This window comes from Lupinus angustifolius, chromosome LG07 (genome assembly GCF_001865875.1).
Source record: "Lupinus angustifolius cultivar Tanjil chromosome LG07, LupAngTanjil_v1.0, whole genome shotgun sequence".
NCBI lineage: Eukaryota > Viridiplantae > Streptophyta > Magnoliopsida > Fabales > Fabaceae > Lupinus > Lupinus angustifolius.
The window spans coordinates 18,057,538-18,082,008 of NC_032015.1; the positions used below are offsets into that span (position 1 = coordinate 18,057,538).

The 24,471-nt window shown below is 30.6% G+C and overlaps 2 protein-coding genes across 3 annotated transcripts; both read left to right on the forward strand.

Annotated features, from left to right (window-relative positions):
• LOC109352572 (beta-glucuronosyltransferase GlcAT14C) lies at nucleotides 1,614-5,113 on the forward strand. The gene is made up of 4 exons (XM_019594664.1): nucleotides 1,614-2,420; nucleotides 3,418-3,493; nucleotides 3,599-3,714; nucleotides 4,434-5,113. Exons 1-4 carry the CDS (start codon nucleotides 1,880-1,882, stop codon nucleotides 4,946-4,948), a joined length of 1,248 nt encoding a protein of 415 aa, XP_019450209.1. The 5' UTR covers nucleotides 1,614-1,879; the 3' UTR covers nucleotides 4,949-5,113.
• On the forward strand, nucleotides 10,949-12,712 carry LOC109352573 (dof zinc finger protein DOF5.1-like). Of its 2 annotated transcripts, XR_002108375.1 has the most exons (3): nucleotides 10,949-11,211; nucleotides 11,404-12,503; nucleotides 12,538-12,712. XR_002108375.1 is itself a non-coding variant. In XM_019594665.1 (2 exons), exons 1-2 carry the CDS (start codon nucleotides 11,158-11,160, stop codon nucleotides 12,409-12,411), a joined length of 1,062 nt encoding a protein of 353 aa, XP_019450210.1. In that variant the 5' UTR covers nucleotides 10,949-11,157; the 3' UTR covers nucleotides 12,412-12,712. The 2 variants fall into 2 exon arrangements, 1 of the variants encoding a protein (XP_019450210.1); XM_019594665.1 differs by having other exon boundaries at nucleotides 11,404-12,712.

Sequence of the window (24,471 nt, forward strand, 5' to 3'; positions counted from 1 at the left end):
TATAACTTATACAATAAAATTAGAAGTTATAAAATATGAAATAGGAAAACCCAAAATAACTTCATGAAAGTTAGGTTAGGTTTTTCCTTTATTAAGTAGTATAGATATGCAACTTATAGTTAATATATTTCAAGGGCAAAATAGGAATATTGAAATTATGCCATGGTGGTGGTTACACCATGTTTTGGCTTTATATATAGTATAGAAGTATATATATATATATATACCAGAATAAAGTATATCCTTATACTAGATAACTTATCTCCTCCAATCAGTAAAGGCATGTATTATTTTGTTTAGTTTTATAAATATTTTTATAGAAAATAATTAAATAAGACAAATATCATTATTTTAGTGGCCAAAGAAGATAATTTATATTTTTATACCATAAGATATTTTATTATATATATCACCTTACTTTATGTATGAGTACTAAAAAATTATAATTTAAAACTGAACTCAATAGATATAGCAGATTGACAGTATTCTTCTCATGAAACCATTACTTTTATTTGAATAAAAAATGTAAAATACTTTTCAGCCATTGTTGAAAATACTTTTATGAAAAGCAGAAAAAGAGAAATGACTTTAAAATAAATATTTAAAAACAGAAAGACATATATAGGATGTAGGTATTGGACAATACACTTGTAAGAGGATAATTAATAGTGAATTAATTTCTTATTCAAAAAGTGAAAAAATATTTTTTTAATATGAAAAATAATGTAAGTGTTGAGCTTCATTGTCAAAATATCCTGTTCTAAATATAAAACACAATAAACGCACAGAGACTATGCCCAAGTTTTCTTCCTCGGATTGCGTGTCTCAACTAATCACAAGCATCCATAGTCATATATTATACGTATTTAGTAACCTCCTCATGTTCAAATTTTAAATAATAATATGGGAGCAATTTTAGAAACTTCAAAAAAAAACTTCAATTTCTTTCAGATAATTAAGGGTATTTGAGGTCAATATAGATATAATTCTGATAATAATATAATTTAATTTTGGTGTCTTTCATAATCTTGACAAATCAACATTGTGAAAAAAATATATACTCTAATAATATATGAATTTTATATACTACTATTGTATCATTTGTCATATATGTTTAATCTTATCGACTTCCAAAAGTAATACAAATAATACATTGTTAATAATATACTGAAGTATATAAATCTTCATACTTTTACTAACATTGATGAGTATGGCACATTCATATATAATACTTTGGAATAGTGTTATTAACACCAAATTGGTTATCAAATTGGTTAGGTACCGGTGAGTGTATAACGGTTCATCAACTAGTTCACTAATTAAATCGCATACTGGTGAAATTAGATATACATATATAATATATTAATATTAATGTTGAAAAATTAATAAAAACCCAATTTTTTTTTTTTTTTTATTAAAAAATAATTTAAATAAAAACTTGTCAGTATGACTAATACGATTTAATTGAAAATCGGTTTATATTACTAATTTTGACCGATATAATTACATAACTAATATAATTATTATAATGTACTAATATTCAATAAGTCGGTATGAAATGGTTTTAAGAAGAATGGTTTGGAGTATGATTGAGATAACTTGCTTTAGCAAAAGCAGCACCAACTTAAAAGTTAGAGCTTTTGTTAGCATTTCCCTCTCACCCTTTTCCATTCACTGAACCCTGTACCTTATCCTTCACAAATCACAGTTAACACTTCACTTTTTTGACACCTAAATTTTCAGTTAAATCTCCATTCATTACATAACCACTCTCCTTAATTAATCCCCCACCAAAAACAAAAACAACTTTCCCAAAACAAACAAAAAAAAAACCTTAATTTTCCCAAAACTGCATTCAACACAAACCCACAGTTTCTAAATGAAGAGAAATCACAGTTCCAATCACCAAAACCCAAAACCGAAATGGCTCATACCCACAATCTCAATCTTCATTTTCTCTATGACCCTTTTTCTCATTCTTTCTATAACCCACACCAAACCCTCTTCTCCTTCATCTTCATCATCAATAATAACCGAACTCAATCTAAATCTTGATGAAATGGGTCTTCCAAATTTGCCTAAATTTGCATACTTTTTGACAGGAACAAAAGGGGATGTGTCAAGAGTCAAAAGGGTGCTTCAATCTGTGTATCATCCAAGAAATTACTACTTGGTGCACCTTGATCTAGAAGCTTCTGATGAAGAAAGGCTTGAGCTTGCAAAGTATGTGAAGTCAGAGAGTATTGTGAGAGAGTTTAGGAATGTGATGGTTGTTGGTAAGGCTGATTTGGTTACTTATAAGGGTCCAACTATGATTGCTTGTACCCTTCATGGGGTTGCTTTGTTGCTGAAAAAGGTTCAAGATTGGGATTGGTTCATTAATCTCAGTGCTTCTGATTATCCTCTCATGTCTCAAGATGGTAATGAAAACTGTTTTTGTTTATTTTGGATTGATTTGAAGCTTTAAAAATGGCATAAGTGATGATTAGGAAATTGGGTATGTGTGGGTTTTTGAAATACACTTGTGATGGAAACTATTCTTCTGCATAAATAGGCCGACCCAATGTATGAGAGTTTCACTTAGTGGATTCGGAAATGGTAGATATGCACAATCTTAAGCGGAGAACTTTTCTCATTCATGTTGTTGTGAAATTCATTTTCTAGAAGGATGTTGTTGCACAATGTTCACATTGTTTTATTTGTGTCAATGAGATTTCTCTAAGTTTCACATGGCGGTTGGCTACCTTATACAACCAGTCTATTTTTTTCGGGGTCGGAACCACCTATGTAGGCACTAAGCAATAGAATTAAGAAAAAATTAACTTTAAATGATTTGTGTATAGACATATGATACGACATTGTGGCATCATTTGATCCACCTGTTAGAATTTTTGGGGAAAGACTTCGATTTCGCGAAATGTTATATTCATAGTGATATGAGTCATTTGATGAGTGTGAAGTGAAACCCAAGCACCATAGGTAGTTCCTTTACCACTCTTGGGAGCATTGATAAAAGGAGTAACTTATTTTTTGAGTAATTTTGGAGCTTGACAAACACGCGTGCCACACTCATCATCTCACATCTGCTTAGTTTTCACCATCTGATTACAACATTTGGTCTCATATACTTATTTGTACATCTATATTCTGATGCTTTCACCGAACCCTTAATGCGAGAGATGTGAAACACGGGTCTTGTGAAACAAAGATTTTCCTTATTTGTGTATGATCATTCTATATTCAATGTCTTCAACTGCCTTTTGTGTTCCTCACTATGGTTTCTGATGCTAATAGGGATACCTGGTGAATCACTAGTTCTACCTTTGTGGCTCTTCAATAAATAAATCCACGTCTTTTGTTTCACAAATATAAATCTGGTTTGTTTTGCTGATATTTTCATCTTACTTCTTGTTTCAGATCTCTTGCATATCTTTTCATTCATACCCAGGGATCTAAACTTCATAGAGCACACAAGTAATATTGGTTGGAAAGAGTGAGCATATTTTTTAACCTTTTACATCATTTAGTTTGAGGGTAAAAGTAATGATCTAAATTCTCTATACGTTTATAATTTGTTTAACTGCGACTTCGATAGCAGGTATCAAAGAGCTAAGCCTATCATCATAGATCCAGGCTTGTACCATTCGAAAAAATCGGGTGTTTATTGGGCCAAAGAGAAAAGATCTGTTCCATCGTCTTTCAAATTATTCACAGGTATTCGTTTACACTTTAAAGCTTTCTATGGGCTCACTTTTCTTATTAACTCCGAACATGTCTCTGTTTATTCTTTTTCCCCTTCTCTTGATGTGCATCCAATTATGTCATACTAGTTTTGATGTGTACTGTCAAAAAAATTGGCATCATATTATGACTAACGTATGCATCATTGTTCTGCTCATGCTGGTGTGAATATGAACTCTATAAGACAATCGTCGATGTTGGATTAATAGTCTAATTAGACGGATTGCATTAATAGCTTGATTTAGTCAACATAGACATTATGTTATGGAAATTCTTTCATGAAATTTGTTGAAATGTTTGTACTGAGAACACAAATCAGGTTGTTCCAGAGCACTACTATGAAGTTATGACTTTCAAACATTTCAAAGAAATTATTGTTACTTCGATATTTATCGAATACAACGTATCGGAGTCTTTTTCAAAGGGGTACTCGGGAAATCTTCAAATGTGGTTTTGTAATTTCTTTGGAGGATTGCAATGTGAAACATCTGCTTAACCCATAGCTTTCTGGAAAAATTGTCCCCCGGGTCTAGTTCTTTTTCGTTTTTGCAAATGTCTGTTGCATAGCAAAGGAAAAATGTTATACTCGCCTTAATCAATGTGCAGTAGGAATTAGCATGAGCATTCCTTACACTTTAGAATCTTGAAATGCTTCTAAAACATTTTCGGTAAATAATATTTCTGGTTTTCAGGCTCTGCATGGGTTGTCCTGACAAAACCCTTTCTCGAGTTCTGTGTTTGGGGTTGGGATAATCTTCCTCGAACACTCCTTATGTATTACACAAATTTTCTTTCGTCCCCCGAAGGCTACTTCCACACGGTCATTTGCAATCAAAAGGACTACCAAAACACTACAATAAATCATGATTTACACTACATAAAATGGGACAATCCTCCAAAGCAGCATCCATTGTTTTTGAATTTGGAGCATTTTGACGACATGGTCCAAAGTGGTGCGCCCTTTGCTCGAAAGTTTACCCAGGACGACCCGGTTCTTGACAAAATTGATAAGCAACTGCTAAGAAGATCAGCTGGCCGCTTCACGCCTGGAGGTTGGTGCGCTGGAAATAACCTTTTGGGCAAAGATCCGTGTTCGGTTCATGGAAATCCAAATGCAGTTAAGCCAACTCTAAGTTCAAAGAGGCTAGAGAAGCTAATGGTTAAATTATTAGATTCCGAAAATTTTCGGTCAAAACAGTGTAAGTAGTCTTCCTCTTCTTGCAATGTGCATTTTTTGTACTCTAATCTTTTTCTTTTTTTCTTTACTCTAATCTTGTTGGTACTGTATGCATCCATAGAAACTTAACATGATTAACAGATTTTATGAAAAGCTTTTGATACATGACAAGAACAAGATTTTAGGTGTTGGGTCGATTTTTTTTGTACTACTTAGGATATTCCCAACCAATTCCTTTCGGGGTGCGTGATCGCCTTCCCAACAAGTGTCGCTTTCATTAGTCGAACTCTTGACCTTTTAGTCATCCTGAGAATCTAGAATCTAGTGGGACTTTACACCACTAGATTAATATCTTGTTGGTGGTGTTAGGTCGATTTTAACATGCTACATTTGGAATTTGTTACATCTTGATCCAACCCCTTCCATTTCATGCAATATTGTTAGAAGCATAAACTTTGTTTATTTGTAATTTTGGAAAAGAAAAAGAAAGTTACATTCTTTTTTATATAAAACCCATGCCCTATGGCACATATATAAAGGATTAAGATTTACATTGTAACCTTCGTTGTTGTATGATAAAGTATTACAACATTATTAGGATAAAAATCAAATATTGAAGTCGATAAAATGATGTAATATTTTGGTTTTGGTATATCATATTAGATATTTATAGCATATAAATGTTCTACACTCAATACTAAAAAATAGAAATGTAATGAACTATTTATTTGTGAGATGATTAAAATTTTCAAAACTACATGGAAATAGAGAAGAGAAATGCTATTACCACATGCTAGTTCTATAAAAAAAAATTAGACATGTAATGTGGAGATTCTAAGAAACAAGTTACCCTTGTGACCCATGAACTAATATGAGCTGCATATAGTAAAAAAAATGTTGTCACAAACTCCACTATGATTATTAAAAGGAACCTAAGAAGATTGTGAGGAGTAAGTTAAAAAAAAGATTTATTCTGCATTTTAGCTTTCTATTCTATAAAAATCTAATAATTCAGATTTACTCATTAATTCAAATTATTGAATTTTCCTAAAATAAACAATTAATGAAGTGAGTTTTTTTTTCCAAGTTATTTCAAAGAATAAATAGATCATCTCTCTCAAAAAGTATATTTTAATCGAATTTACTTCTTAGGCTCAATATCATGGGCAGAAACCCAATTAATTTTTAAATTTGACTCTAGTTCGAGTTTGGACCTTGTCTCTACATTCCTTACACGTTTTAAATTTAATAACATCTATATGATATTACCTACTTCCACAAGGTTATAGATACTTTTTTTATAAAAGAACAAATAACCTTGCCTATGAGCACCAAACAAAGCAAGGCAATGAATGTTTGATACAACATTGTTTGACACAAGAGTATAATACTAATCTAAACACATAAGTTAACCCCAACAATTATATAATAGACCAGACTATTATTTCAAATTATAAATTGCATCATGTGACGTGGATACAATAATGCAGTTTCATTAACCTTCACAATTGTAATGCTATAAAATTGATTCACAATTATATTGTCCCATCATACTATAACATAATTGCATTACATTATATTTAGGTTGCATCCGCCATACTAAATTCAAAATTAGTTTGTAATCATTAAAAAATTGACACATTACAATATCAGTAATATCAATTTGAAAGACTAGACCATACCAAGAGTGAACTCTGAAATAATCCATGACACTAGGACAATGCAAAGATTCTTATGATAATGTTGTTATAGGATGAAGGTATTAGCACCAAACAATAGATAACCAAAAAACGTTCATATCTCTTTTAAGTTTTACCATTCATTATTACCAATAGTTTTTGTTAGATTACGGGGTACATATATGATACCCTTAAGCAAGAACTCGAATTAGATATTTGGGGACAATCAACCACTATATGGGTTTGATTTTCTTTAGGATAACAAAAATAATTTATCTACCAAGCTTAATATTATAATTGTTGGAATCCATAATACTTCACAGCTAGAAGGGAGTTCCATTATTAATGTGACATTACGTCTTGAATCAAAATTTTAAAGTCATTTTCTACTTATAAACTCTTTCATTTATCCTTATCGACTTCACACTTGAAAAAAACTCAAGAATTCCTCCTTCAATTGTAGGTATCACATACTTATTGGTTCGCTACCCCTTCAGTCTAATATGTCTTATCCGAACCATTAGCTCTTATATCACTTGTTGGATTCAATTGTAATCGGATAGCGTCCAACCAGAGGAGAGTCACATTGTTACCAGAGCATGGAAAGAGTTGTGTTGGAAAGATTTCCTCCATAGCCAATATGAAATCACTTGCACAAGAAGCAAGCTAAAGAAAAAGCAAGAATGGAGGGGGGGAAAGATGAATAGGAAAAACTGAGAGAAGAAAACAGAGATTTATGAAATATGAATGTGAATGATTAATTGATGAATATACAATGATTAGGAACCTCATTCTCAACAACCAATTAAACCTAATAATAAACTAACTTTCTCTCCAAAAAATAAGTAACTAACTCTAATCTTCTAGAAATCTCTAAATGCAAATTCCATTAAATTAGTTGATGTATTATGATCTTGTGATGCCTTGCAATGTTCCTATGGTGCACTCCAATCATCAATCGTCAAGGACATGCTCCATTGTCTTATTACAAATTGCTTTCAACATCACCATTTCTTGCTTCTATGTTCCGTATTTGTTGTTGGTTTTTGTTTTAACAAGTGAAGAGTCATAATGAGATATCATATCTTAAACAAAAAATTTAAGATAATAATTTTATGAATATTTTCCACTTATAAACTCTTTTACTATTTATATGATATTGAATGTGACACTTACAATTGAATAAACCCAACAATAAAAGAATTAAATAACCACACCATTATGTATCTCCTACTCAAAAAAATGTTAAATGAATCTAAAGTTGAACCCATCATAGCGAAGACTTTTGTTCTTTTGCATATCCAAACTACATTGTATACTTCTACAATGATGGCTCAGCAAGTACGATGGGATAAATGACTTATGGTTTATGATTTTCACAATGGTAGGTTTTCAATAATAATCTTCACTAGTAGTAGCCTTTGGTTCTTGGTCATAATGGCTTGATAATGATTAACTTTATCTGTTACATGATGAATATATAGATCATCTTTTTCTTTCTTGTCCTTTTGTTTCTAATGTGTGGAAAGGGTTCTATTCATGGCTTCAAATTCAAATAACATTACCGGATACGGTTTTGGAATCATTTAAGATGCATGAATCTCTGTGTAGGATTGTAAAAGGGAAAGCTGTTTGGAGAATGATGTGGTTTGTTGTAGTCTGGTCTATTTGGAAGTTGAGAAATGACATCATCTTTAGGGGGGAAATGTTAGTTATATTCAGATCATGGACTTGATCCAAATTAGATCTTGGTTGTAGATTTCCAAAAATTTGGGATCTTTTTCCTTTACTTTTGCACAATGGTGTATTGATCCATATACCTGTATTCTTCTTCTTTGTAAGATGTAATTGGGTTGGCACCCTTTGTGCCTGTTTTTATTATACTTTTGCTTATAAAAAAAAAGATTAAGGTTAGGTTTGCGAAAGCTTGATAATTATTGGTGGCTTATGATTCGAGTCTTCGATTTCCTTTCTCTCCTACCTTGTGTTGTTTTTTATGATTAAAATTATTTTAGTTTGTGTCTCAACTAACTTAATCTTACTTTATTCACATATTAAGTAGGTCAAGTCAAAATAACTTTGAGCAAAAAGAAACCAGGTCTTGATGGGTTCAATCTAAGTTTATTAAGAAAATTTGGGACATTTTTTAGGGGTTATATATGGGTTATGGTTAAAGAGTTCTTTGACAATATTAACATCCAAAGTACTTTCCTCGTTTTAATTGTTTAAAGGGTCTAAGCAATATTTTATGATCCGGTTGAATTATCAAAATCAAATTGAGCCCATGTATATACTAATTGAGGGACCAAGATATTGTTCCATGATTGAAAAATCTCGAGATATAATATTGATGTCACAAAAAATTCCCACCTAACACTCCGTAGAGAGCTTAATGCCTAAGCAAAAGTCATTTAATTTTTTTAACAATGATCATTTTTAGTATACACCATATATCAAATTATTCATTTCTATATTCTTCTAACAAACTATATGCTTTTGCTTCTTCTTTTCTTTGCATGAATCTCCTTTTTTGGATACACAACAACATTCAAGTTATCATTGCTTACCATTTATTATCCATTGGAGACACTTGGAAAATGAGTTGATGGGGTCCACTCCCTCTAACTTAATTCATCATAGCTTCGAGTATAATTCTCTCCCGTACTAGAGAGGATCGCTACTCCTTCCAATCAATTTTATCCACAAAAATCAGATCATACTAGCCAATCCAACTAGAAAATAAGTGAAATGACCTCGTACTAGTACAATAGAATAATTATATTGGTGATACAATCATACATATATATCCGGTCAAAATTGGTCATATCATTCGATGCTCATTTAAATAGTATCAATCATATCTATGTTTTCATTTAAAATTATAAAGTTGTGATGAAAATGAATAATTTTTACCAAAATGTTACTATTGAATAAAAAAACAATCATATTTTATTCTTCTAAAACATACTCTATCACTACAAGTAACACATTTTGTTTTAACAAATATCATAAATAAAAGTATTTATTATATTCTTTGTTATTTTTCAACAATAATGTTAATATAATATATCTCAATATCCAATTTTACTGTTATACAATTTAATTAGTGAATCACTAATTAAATTATTACAACATAATATCAATATTCTAATAAAAAATTTGGTACTACCTAAAGTATCTCCTCACTTTTTGGATAATGAACTAATCTTTTTTAGGGTTCGTGACTGCTCCTCTCAACAAGTGTCACTCTCAGGAATCAAACTCTCGACCACGACCTATATTAATAAGATGAGTCTTACCTATGTTGTTATGGTGCTGTAGTGGCGCGTGAGAGTTGAAGGATAAATATTACAATGGAAAAAACAAAGAAGAGTGGGGAAGGGAACAGACCTGACCAAGAAAAGGTTCATTTGGTCGGGACACTACTAAAGCACAAATAGACACCTTTCTTTTTCTCAATTCAATCAAATGAAAATTAATTTATGACTGCATCATTAAAATATCATTCATTCACCAAAATCATGCTATATTTTATAATTAAAGTTTGTGTGTATTATTCTCATCAACCAAATTGATACAAGATGCCTATCTCTCCCTTTTTCTCTTCACTGAAATATGACATATTGGACACATGTATGTACATTTATGATAGAGTTTAGAGATAAAAAAAATTATACTGTATGAAATTTATATACTGCCACTATATTATTCACCATTCATAATATTGATTCTTTAAAAAATGTAAATAAATAAATAATAAATAATATATTAATTGTGTATAAAATTTTATTTTTATATATTTACGCATGATTACAATCCACACTAATATTTTTATATCCAATATGAGATACCTTTCCCCTTTGAATTTTTTTGACGTTTTTTAAAGATACCTATACACATAAAAAAGGGTAAAGGAGAATTATTAACATACTTTCATATTTAATAATATAACTTTTATAATCAAACACATTAATGTTATACATAATGAGTTGGTCCAACAATATAAGGTATTGTTGAATCATTAAGTATCATAAAATGTCTAATCCTTTAGGATTAATAATCGATTAAAGGAAAACCACAAATTCCAAAAAGAACTAATTCTTTACATTACGATGAGAAATATCCTTTACTAAAATAACTATAACCTAGGTAAAAACAACAACATTTTCCTATGTAAATACTTCATCTTTTTCATGCAGGGACTCACAAACTTTATTTAAACTCATGCAAATTACTTACAGAGAGCATAAAAAAGAAGCTTATGAGTTAAGGAATCCTTCTATAAACCCTAAAAAGTAATAAAACAAAAACAGTGCTACAGTGTGAGTGTGTGTATGGGGAGAATGACCAAGAAACCAAAATTTTATATATAAATACTCAAAAGCATCTCCTTTAATTTTTGCTTAGCATCTCAATCTCTTAACCCTTGATCCTTCTCTTCTTTCTCTCTTGCTCAACCACACACATAATCTCAACTTTGTTCATGTGATTCTCCCACTATTCTCTCCCATAAAACACTCTCATCATATTTTACAAAAGAGAAAGCTCCAAGAAGGAACTATGGTTTATACTTCAATCCCAGCTTATATTGATCCAGCCAACTGGCAGCAACAGGTAATGAATCAAAGGGTTTCTTCAAAATTTGTTCTTTTTCTCATAATTCTTTTTTATCCAAAAGTGAAAAATTTTAAAGATAAATATTCTTCCCACTTTTGTTTATACCCTTCTCTTGAATATACCACATATTTGATTTCCTTGCTTCTCCATCTTTTAATTTTTTCTCATTTTCACTTTATGTTATTGTAGCAACCAAATCATCATGTTGGCAACAATGTTACTAGCTCACATCTTCTTCCACCACCCCCTCCGCCACTAGCCCAGTCTGATGGAGCTGGTGCAGGTATTGGTTCCATCAGGCCGGGTTCGCTGGCAGATAGGGCTAGGATGGCTAACATACCTATGCAAGAAGCACCACAAAAATGTCCAAGATGTGAATCTACAAACACCAAGTTTTGCTACTTCAACAACTACAGCCTCTCACAGCCCCGCCACTTCTGCAAGACCTGTAGAAGGTACTGGACACGTGGCGGGGCTTTGAGGAGCGTCCCTGTTGGCGGCGGCTGCCGTAGGAACAAGAGGAGCAAAGGAACCAGTAGTAGCAACAACAGCTCCAAATCGTCGCCGGTGAGCTCGGACCGCCAAGCACTCAGTGCCAATTCCAACAACTCAATCTCCTCTTCTGATATGGTAGCTGGCCTTGGACCAGCTGTGCCGCCACAGCTCCGATACATGTCACCATTGCATCAACTTGGTGATAATTTTGCAAGTGGTGGAGAAATAAGCTTAAACTATGGCCTTAACTATGGCAACATTTCAAGCCAAATGGGTGGAGTAGGAGACTTGAGTTTTCACATTGGAAATGCTTTAGGCCATGGTGGCGGTGGTGGCGGCGGCGGTTCTATTTTATCTGCAGCTGGTTTGGAACAATGGAGGGTTCCACAAACACACCAATTTCCCTTCTTGACTGGTTTGGAATCTTCATCACATGGGTTGTACCACCAATTTGAAGGTGGTAGCACTAGTCCGGCAACCGGATACGGCGGTGTCCGGCCTAAGGTATCAACTTCTGGTGTGATATCTCAGATGGCTTCAGTAAAAATGGAAGAGAGTGGTCAACAACTTAATTTGTCAAGGGAATTTTTGGGGATGAATAGTTCAGCTAGTGAGCAATATTGGAGTACCAGTGGTGGTGGAACTACAACACCAGCATGGACAAATCTTTCTGGCTTTAACTCTACCAGTAATCAGCTATAGAATTTGCTCTCTTTTGGAGCTTTTGGTTTTTGTGTTCTTCAATTTCATTGATCTCTAAGACAAGGTTATTTCACCCAACTTGGTAACTTAATTAGCTCAACATGAAGGCTTTCTAGGATGGATTTGTAGTGTGTTTTCTTTAAGATCAAATGAAAACCCTAGGGATATTATGGTAGTTTCTTATTTTCCTTTGTGTCTCTTAATCCTTGTATGTTGTTTGATTTTTTACTTTACTTCTAATAGGGTTTAAGTTGCTTTGTATGAGAATGTTTACTATCATCAAAAAATATTATGAGTTCAAAAGGGATGAATATTGCATTGAATATTGGTTACCACACATCAAAATCTTTTTACTGATTTGAAGGTGGATGGATTATATTTAAATTGGTTGAAGTTAATTTGTTTAATTTCACTTACAATACAAGGATTTAGAGCATAATGTGCTGCACTGAATAGCACAATCTCCCTAAATTATAAACTAATAGTGTATTTAATTGAGATTAATTTTGCTTAAAAACAGCTTTTGGGGTTCAAATAAGCATGATTCAATTGTTGAAAATGATTAGCAAAAATATAATCATAATCCTACAACTGTTTTTGGGTGAAAATAAGCATAATTTTTTCAAACTTCATTTTTTGGCATTCAAAGATTATTCAATTTAATTATTTGATATTTTGAACTAAACACACTAACTAAATGATTGCTCTCTTCTTATTTTTCGTTTTTAATAAAATTTTGGCGGGTTATGAAACTTTTCTAATTTAGTTTAATTGCATAATCAAATTGAGCTATGTAACACCCCAGTAATATCATGCAACCTCCCCCGGCCGATGACGACACTGAGCATGTCACCAGTAACACCGCAGAAATGTCATGCGACCATTTATCCTAAGGTCATGGGTTCGAATTGCGGGAGGTTCCCCTTTGTGGGGAATAAAATACTGCATGGGGTATTTAAGCTGGTGGGTGGCACGCGTAGTGTCGTTATGGGCCGGGGAGACCGCATGACATTTCTGCGGTGTTACCGGTGACATGCTCAATGTCGTCATGGGCCGGGAGGTCGCATGATATTATTGGGGTGTTATAAGCTGCACTTTCATGTTCTTCTTTAATTGATTCTGGAATTTTCTTCTGAACAAAGAGTAAAGCTTGTGTGGTGGTTAAAGCTTGTGTGGTGGTTAAAGCAAGTGTTGTTAAAGCTTAATGAATTACAAAGGTTGTCTTTCATAATGTATACATTCTTCATTTTAACATTCAGTGGAAAAAGTGTGATTTTCTTATGCTAAAGATTAGGTATTCTATTATTTTTCCTTTTAGAAAGCTAATTTAATTTAATCGATTACATGAACTTTTCATTAAAAATATTACCATTATGCCGTTTAATATTATGCTCTAAAAAGATTTATCTTGCAACTTAGTGGTTATTTTAATCATATTTTTAAGTCATTGTAAAAGATCAACATTTTCCTTTTTCCACTTGTTGTCTCTTAAAACCACTTTTCTCATATACAAAAATGCAGTGACTCTTATATGCAAGCTTGTACTAATTAAGTGTTAGAGTATTATTATTATTATAGTACTTAAGTATTTTATAATGACTTTATTAATACTCTTCACATCACTAACTAACTTTTGAAGTAGATTCAGTCTAAATTATTCTAATGAATATACACTATCAGAACTTAATACATGTAATTTTTACATACACAACACTTTTTAATCTGAAACACAACAAAAATCTTACAATGTAAACCAATGAATATTAAGACATATAACTTCTTATGGCTTTGGGTAACAATGTCTGAGATGATTAATATTCGACCATGATTAGCGTTTAAAATCTCACACTGCAATCAATTATAATTGTGAGTACAATATTATGGTTTTAGAAATCACCACAATGGTAATACTATTATAAAATGCAGCGATATTAGTCGTATTTTCCTATAATTATAATAACCGTAACTATAATCACAATTTAAAACGATGATTATAACTATAAATAAGATGGAAATGTAATAAAACTGTTATATATTTGTATTTGTATGATTATTACAATAGTCAAATTTCATGCTTGATTAGCTAAATAGGAAAAGGGAGTTGGTGACATATTTCTGCATGAATTATTAAAATCGGTTGAAGATGCTCATGTATTTCATTGGAATAAATTTGTTTTATATAAAACAATACAACTTTGTCAATCAAATGGAGTTTAGTCAATTTTTAAAGGAAGAGCGGAACGAGAAATTATTAAAAAACTAGTATATTAATGTTTTTTCGTTTTACATAATTTATATTTGAGTATTATGTCATTATTCGATACATGTAGTCGACCTCATCTAATATGATAAAAGTTTAATTATGGATTTAATAAAACAATACAACTTAAAGCAACACATAATAAGCTACCTATTTAGTTCATCAATTAATGCATTATTACTTAACCGTATGATCTATTTAGCTAATCTGTAGTGAAACTAAAGGATTCAAATAGTAAATTAAAAGCTTCTAATAACATTCTTAAAGGGCTTTCCACCTCATTAACTTGCTTATTTAATAAAAATAAATTAAACAGCATATTGATGTTTGGTAAATAGACTTATTTTATTAAGCTATCAGCATATACCAATAATGTATTGGTCTAGTGGCGTAAGACTCTATTAGATCCTAGAAAGATTAAAAAGTCAGATGTTCGATTTCTATGAGCGATACTTGTTGGGAGGGACAACTACATACTCACAAAGAGATTATAAGTAGTATATGAATATCACTAAACTTTTAATTCCTTACTTATAAGCCTTGAACTTTCTTAATTATAAACTACTAGCTAACTTATAACCTCACGTGCACTTTTCAGCTAATTGTACCAAAACCAAATAGAGACTTAACTATGCAATAAAACAAACAAACTAGCTAAGTAATAGCTTGAATTTGTTTAATGATTGCTTCAGCCTCAATTAACCTCATGTAATTATTTGACCAATCAGTGAAGATTGTGCTTCTCATATTGTTGGAAATGAGACTCAAATTTGGAATTTTCTATTATATTAAACAGAGTAAAATTCTAGGGCAGTTCTTTATCTCCAAAACCCAGATAGGTTTCAATAAAAAAAATGATTTTGATGTTCTAATATACGCATCCAAACCTATAGCATCACGAATCAAATTCTAGTACTTCAAGAAATATTAGTTAGTTACTATTTGTGTATAATTAAATATAAATTCCCAATGGAGATTCAAATCTCAGTTTCCAATTTTATAGTACTATAAATAGACAAATCCACGTTGAGTTTTGTGACTTCCAATTCCTCATAGAGAATATATTAGTTGTTATATCATTAAAAAAATGATCATAGTTTTGCATGAGAGAGCACATGTGTCCTACTATAAATAGTAATGGATGATAAACATATTAATCATATAAGAGGGGGAGAAAATGATTTTGTAATATATGTGGATGTAGTTAATAATGTTGAGAGATTAAATGGTACTAAAAAACATTGCCCAAATTTGCGGAAAAATTGGCCACCCAAACGATAGTAACATAAAGATAATAGTAATTAATCTTCGAGATTAACATCATAATGATGAGTATGGATACTCTTTCAGGTGTGAAAATGGATGTGTAGTCAACATGAACTTCACTCCTAAACCCAATAAAGAGTGACATTTAATTACAAGTGTCACCTATATATATATATATATAGAATAATGTATCTTCTCATATCAGAAGATAATTTATCTCATCCGACTAGTAAAAAAATAACACGTGTACTATTTTGTTTATTTTTAGAAATATTTTTATAGAAAATGAAGAAACATGACACATGTTATCATTTCAATGGAGGGAGAAGATAACTTATCTTCTGATATTAGGAGATACTTTATTCTCATATATATGAGGGATCATTTTACACCGAAGTTAAGTTACACTAGTTACACTCAATCTTAGTCATTCATTTTCTTAAATCCAATGGACAATGGGTGAGTGATATAAATGACGAGAGTGAAACAAGAAATCTTAAATAACATTTATGTTTCATTCATTTGGACTGTTGGATTTAAAAAAATGAATAGCTGAGATTGAATATAACTAGTGTAACTTAACTTGAGTATAAACGAATCTTGTGTGCAAGAGAGTTAGCCCCACATACATGTGGATATTCCTGACTCGGACAGGATTACATCAGTGTGAGAATGGCTATGAGAAACAAAAAATGATAAAAATAAAAATAATACACATCAATGATAAATTATACGTTAAATATTTTCTCAAGTTGACTTTACACTTTAGCTTTCTTAAATATTGATCTAAGCCTCTAACAACAATAATTACAAAATCCTTATACTCAATCTTACAAAACCAATTTCCATCTTTCCCAATATATTAAACACATTATTATTTAACATAAACTTACTACTTTAACTTATTTAAACAAACAAATTTTTGGTTTCCCCTTTAAATTATACAGTACTTGTACAGTACAAAAAACGCAAGAATCGTACATGCATTACTCCCAATAAAAAGAGTACAAATAAAGAGCAGTGTTCTAACGTTGTCAAAGAATGTCTGTCACAAATAGAAGCAGTCAAGGCACAGAGATTTCAGCAATCTCTAATCTGATTAGATAATACAAAGTTCAATGTTACTATCACAAAGTCACAAACTCAGCCGACACAATCTGTTAATAATTACTATAATGTCTCAAAACTCTGACCAACTCGCATTTTCTCACGGATTACGCGCGTGAAACATAATAACAAGGAAAAAAATGTAAGTGTTTTCTGTTATCAATTCAGTTTTCTGTTATTCTTTTTTTAGTAGAACAAATATTACTATGTTATAGTTTTTTTATCTGTAAATATTAGTATATGTTAGTATTTGTTATGGATGAGATTTGAATTTTCAACCCTTTTCACTCCATCCATTCTCTCTAACCATCAAATCATTTTATAACTTTATTTTTTATTTTGATGTGAGTGAGACTCTAGCTCACGACTTCCTACACTCTACTCAAGTGTCTCATATTGGATATATAAGAGGATAAGTGAAAGAGTTTATAAATGAAAAGGACACATGAAATCATTGTCTTAAGGTTTCAATTCAAGATATGATATATCGTAAAAATGGGAGTCCCTAGTGATAATGGGAGGCTTCCGGTCGGGTCGTAGTTAGGTCTAACCAAAATTTAAGAATATTTTTGCCAAATAATTTTTGAATAAGACAAAAGACTGGTTTGTCAGTATATGTAAGTTGGACCACAGAAAGAAGACCTCGGAGGAAGTGATTGGATTCTGCTTACACACTCTTCCATGCAGCGTGGATTTTTGTAGCTTTCAACATTCTAAAATGTGGATGCATGCTTTTGATAAACATGGTGTGGTGTCATGTGTGAAACTGTTTCATATTTGTTTAGTTTCAATGTTTCTCAACTGTTTCTGTGCACTGCATTTCATTCTTCAATAGATCTTCCTGTTATCTTATTACAGTACTATGCAGTGGTAGGGTTATCCAAAATTTATATAAGTGAATAAAATATATCTTCGTAATACTAGATAAGTTATCTTCTTCAGTCACAAAAATCATGTTATGGTTCCTATTTTTGTAGTTTTTAGAAATATTTTAAGAAAATGATTAAATATGATACATGTCGGCCAAAAAAGATAACTTATATCCATAAATATTATAAATAGCTTCATTTAACTGTTTCTATGCACTGCACTTCATACTTCTATAGATCTTACTGTTATCTTTTGATTTATTATTTATGTAAGAAATGAAAATACCCGAAAGAGAAGCTATCATGTTAATATGTTAAACTAAGGAATTTTAATGATTACAATTATTCAATTTCAAATCAACTCATAATCTTGCACTTTAGATTTTGAAGTACATTTCAGAGAAGCCAAATAAAATATTTGGATAAACATGATTAAATAATTTAGTAAAAAAGTTTTATACAAATAACTGTTTAAGATTAAATCTAGTGCATAATCAACTCAGAAATTTTGCCCTTTTTGCTAATAGAATCTCATTCACAAGATATGGTCATGTGAAGAGATTTCATTACCAAAAAAAGGGGAATTAACTTAAAATAATGGGTTAAATGGAGGGGAATTCACTTAAAGTTATGTAATATTTTTCATAATCATTGTATCTATCTCTCATCTCTATCTCGTTTGAATGGAAAACAAAGATGGGAAAAAAGTTAAATATTAGGTGATCTTATAGGATAAGGATCCTTTCTATTACTGAAAAGTTCAGTACCAAACGAGTATGACACATGGCAAATTATTTTTTCAACGGCTAAAAAAAATAAAATAAAACAATTTTTTTCTTTTCTTAATCTGGTATTGGAGAGTCCAATACGGAATAGGAGCATGACCGATGTTATATTGTGTTGAAAGCCAAAAATTGTCGTTATGAAATTGTCATTTTCTGCGGTTACTTTGTGTAAATGCTTATTTTTAGGGATAAAAGAAACACATCTAGTCTCTCTCCAGTGACATTCTCACGCACAAATTTTAGATGATCTATGACTATGATAATTGTAACCCACATAAATTTAAAGCTAATTAATGGGGAACAATGATTCTCTGTTCCAAAAAATCTATGTGTACTTAAGCCCATCAAATTCCATTAAATAATATAAAATAATTATTTTTTGTTTTTATAATATATTTTTGAAGTATATATCAAGTTTTAATTAAATTAGGACACAGTTGGACACAAAAAACAGAATATGTGATCTTCATTGAATGAGCTGCAAAGTAAAAGAAGGTGTGGATCCCTTATTCTTTTTCCCGGAAAGTTGTTAGAAATTAATTAATCAAATAACATCATTATAATTGTTATTATTATCAAAAGATGGATATTGTTTTTTGGTAAATGGTGAAAGATTACAAAAACAACTATCATATGATGAATATAAGTGCAGAATAAAGTTGTCTAACATTATATATTTTGGTTAAAATTTCACAGATTTATTATTTAAATGTTGCATATGAAAAATATAAAATACATTATAGAAAGGACAACCAAAATCTTCAAAAATGATGTAATTAAAGACAAGATGGAATAGAATATACATGTGGGATCTGTTTGTGCTTTTTCTTGAATTAATTAGTTATTTTCTTCATATGGTTCTATTCTATATACAGAAACATCTCACACAGAATATAATGTGGTGGCATGGTGGGTTTCTATATTTAAAACTTTATTTGATGTAAGTTGAAGCATCAAACCAACTTACACTTTGCTTTTCTATTTTTATATTAGAATAAAAATATTGTTAATAAAAGATGTTGGAACAACTAATATATATCAAATTGATTTCATACACAAACAAGACACTGATTTATAGTATAAAACCCACTAGATTTTCAGAAATTGTATTAAGTTAAAGGTTTAAAAATTCGATTCTTATGAGCGATATTTACTGTTAGGGTCAGATACATATCGTGAAAGAGATTAGTTTTTCACCGATAGGATGATGGAATACCTTGCTATAACAAAATAAAATTTTTTTGGTACTACCAAAAATATCATTTCACCTTTTTGGGTAAGAATTAATCTTTTTCGGAGTTCGTAGATGCCCCTTCAACAAGTGTCACTCTCAAGAATCGAATCATCAACCTTGCGGATCTAATGGAGCCTTACAACACTTAATCGACTTGTTGGTAACAAAAATAAAGTCTGATTTCATATATGTAGAACAGAATATACTATAAGAATATTTGTAATATTAATTACTCTGAAAAAATCATTGGGAAAATTGGAATTGAAATATAAAATGGTGGCTGGAGGGTGATGCTGAATCTGTTAGAAACTTCCCTGAACCAGGCATAAAGTAATTAAACCAGAAAAGATGTCGTTAGGAAAAATATGTATTTTATCTATGTAAAAGAAATAGAAGGCACTTTTTGTGCACGAAATTTGAAAATGAGATTGGACATGTTGAAAGAAAGGAATATTTGTTAGGGTCTTGATTCACTTTTGATAGGACCTAGGAGGTTTTACCAAGAAGGAATAAAGCACTTTCAAAACAAGGAAAGACATAAAAATCATATCCTCACTCATTGTAATAGTAATAAACGTGAATTTGGTTAGGAATGAATTAGGAATTAAATCCATTTTCTTAGATATAATTTAACTATTTATTATATTATGTATCTCATAGTGAATTGGTTTTGAGATGAACCTTAAAATTATATCAGAGTCAAAATAAATTTCTTTTCAGTTGTATGTGTGATGTTCTTTCATATGAGTTATTAAGGTAACATACTTCTATGGAGGAGACATATTAGACTATTCATTTTGTACTCAACTGATTTTGAGATTGGACTTTAACCTTACTCATAACTAAAAAAAAAGTCTACGGTTAAGATATGAAATATCAACCCATAACTAGATAGATACAATGAATCAAGTACTTTATTTCAAAACGTACGGTTTTAGGAAATATTAACGGAAAAAACATATTTTTTTTATTTTTAAATTGTATAAAAATATTGTTACTTATTTGGTAATTGGATTATAATGTTATTTTTTTATTTTTACTTTACTTATTGAACTTATCTCACTCATATTTATATTTGTAATAATCTTCACCTTAAGTGTATGTCATTCAATATATAACATACACCCTCCTAGTGGAAGCCATTTGATTATTATGACTGTATTACCAAGAGCCTAGTCCATAATGTAATTGGGTCACCGATATCATTCTCATTCTTCATTATCTTTAATGTAGCATGACACCTCACCAACATATATAATTAGAAACAATTTCAATACAATGGGACCTCATGCTAAGAATCACATGGAGTAATACATTGTTTTTAGACAGCAGATGTCTACCCATTGGTTTTGATATTACTTGTTATAACTGAGGAGTCTATTAAGTGGGAGAGTTGTAACCAATGAGTCAAAGTGCCACATAATAACCACAAAAATAAGTAAATTAGATATCACATCATAACCGAAAATTTAAAGATATTAGTTTTATGGATCCCTTTACATGCTCTACACTTTATGCATCTCTTCTCATTATAGAATTTATCTTAACAATAAATTGATCATTTCACCACGCTTGAACTTACCATTTTTGGCACCTATGCTTTAATTTTGATACATATGTAAACAACGAGTTTTAAATATGAGTTTGTGATCGCAAGAGCACAATGTATAAGTTTTGATAATCAATAAAGTACTAAAGTCCACCACAATTTGTTTTGCATTAATTCATTATTTTCATAAACACAACTCAATAATCATTATGATTGCGAACCCAAATAAAAACTTCATTGGTAAGTGTAAGGTCTAAGATATGGGGGACATCATTTTTATTAGAAAATAAAGGTGGAAAAAGAGTATCAGAAGAGAGAAAGACTTGTGTAGAGATATATGTATGTACAGACAACCAATAAAATATTGTCAACATATTAAGAATTCAATTCCAATTAAAATTTAGTCCTAAATAATAACATCGAAAAACATAAATACAATTGTCTTTAAATATGATGTGACGTATGTGTCTCTATGCAAGTTTTTCTTATTAGAAGATCCAATGACTCAGAATTCCAAGCCAAAAATCTATTGTGCTCTATCTCAACATTTTTTGTGTGAGAATTTATGTGGGAGAACATTGGTGATCTTCATGAATCTATGGAGAAAAGAAGAAAAGAGAGTGAGATATTCCAAGCTGTTATATGAATTCTCACGTTCTCCCACATGTTCACAAACATGCACATGAACTTCGAATCTTGATTCCTTTGCCTTTATTATCTTTAGTAAATTTAATTCATTAATTTTCCAATACAACAACCAACCGTTAATTCTAGTAGGGAAGTATAGCTTGTTTTCGAGTTAAGTTTTGGACGGGAAAAAAGAAAAATAGAAGGTTTCAAAACCATCCCAACAATGTATTTCATTCATTTCTCTCCATAATTCAAATCGTAAACAAATCCCGTAAAATCAACTTGATGGATCAAAAAGATCATAATACTCTATCATAAATAATGTTAATTGACAAAACATTTCTTTTAAAAATGAAAAAAAAATAGCTAGAGATATTAGACTCCATCGAAACATACCCACATATCCGATGGGAACTAACATGTGCCACTAGTTCCTTAATTGACCGAGCATGAGGTTCAGTTTACAATCGTTCTTATCACAATTTCTTAGAGTAACCCCAACAGAAGAAGAAACGTGTAAAAAGAATCTAGAAGATGTGATAATAGAAATTAAAGGAAAAAATATTGATCAAAGTCATCTACATATCATGTATGTAGGAGAAAAATATTGTATCACTTTAGTTATACAAATCATTAGCACCATTTAATTTAAGGATTACATGTCCCAAAAAATTATTGTTATTCTTTTATTTCGATTAACATTGTAACTGATTGTGCAATTGCCCTCTTTGATAGAGGGGATTATGTTGTTTTTTGTTTTGTTTTCAGTTGCTTTCCCCATCTACTATAGATAAAAAAATGAAAACAATAGCAATTATGTATATGTAAGTAGTAATATATCATTTGTAAAACATTTTTTAGTCCCATACAAGACATTATTTTTAGAAAAATAAATTATTAATCTAGAAAATCAATCTACAAATTTTCTTACACATATATAAAGATGATGATATGTGTCACAATGTAGTATTTTACTTATTGATACTTGGTTTATAAGTGAAAGATCACTTTTTTTGATATTTAATCATGTAGCTCTTTTAAAGTTTGACTAATTTTTCCTTTAACAAAATTTCCCTACTTTTTCCTTGCGTTTATTAATATTTAAGATTAGCAAACATTTTTATACTAGAACAAATAAAAATAAAATATAGTTTTGTATTCATAAATCACACACTACATAAAGAATTCACAATAGAGTACCAATTCCCTCCATCACAAAAGAATAATCAAAATAATTTTTCATTCAAAAATTCTCAATCTAGTTAACCTAAATAAACAATTAATAGAGTTATCTATATCTATACTATCTATACTTCTATACTATTTAATAAAGCCAAAACTTAATATAACCACCTCATCATGGTATAATTAGTGATTTCCTATTTTGTCCTTAATATCTTATAATTTCTACTAAAAAACAATATAATCCTATGTGTACTCAATGTATAATTTGTAGTATCCTATTAGTGTTCCTATATTTTCTATCATTAAATCAATTATTCATTAATTTTCCAAGTTAGCATTTACAGTGAGGCCATAAGAACTTAAAAAAAACTTCCAAGTAGTTATATTAGAAGTTAAATTTTTTATTCTATATTTAAACTTTTTGTTTTATATTTACATTGCAGTTACATTAATTTTTTATTATTATTTGTTTTATTTCTTCACATTTTGAAACTTAAGCTGTTTAGAAATATTTTATTTGGTAGTTTTCTTTCTTCTTCCACAAACTGAAAAGTAAAACTCCTAACTTTTCCACTATATACACTTTTATCTTTTCCATTATATACATTTTTTTGTTCTCATTTTTATTCTAGATACACTTTCCTATATATATCATTCAATATTTTACTATCTTAAACGAAGTATGAACATGTCGCTACTACATCATGGCTTGAAATATGTTTCATTAGAACAAATAATTTCTTCCAACTTTAAGGTATTTCTCATCTCTTCCAACTTTCCACTACATACACGTTTCTCTTCCCATTTTTATTCTACAAATAATTTCTTCCAACTTTAAGGTATTTTTCATCTTTTTCATTTTTTCTCTATTCTATAACCAATTTAAAATCTGTTAATAAGTTTTTAATACGTTATTAATATATGTGTATATTTGTGCAGATTTACTACTTGTTGGACCTAGACTGCGACCGGGGAGCCTCCAACCACCAGGGAGTTCCATTGTTACATGGGTATGGGAAGAGTGAAGAGTCACAAGTGAGACACCACGTCTTGAACCAAAACCTTAAGGCATTAGTTCCATGGGTCTTTCCTTCTTATAAAGGCTTTCACTCATCCCCGCATATCCAATGTGGGACTTCACACTTGAATAAACCCAACACTACTTAATAAGGATC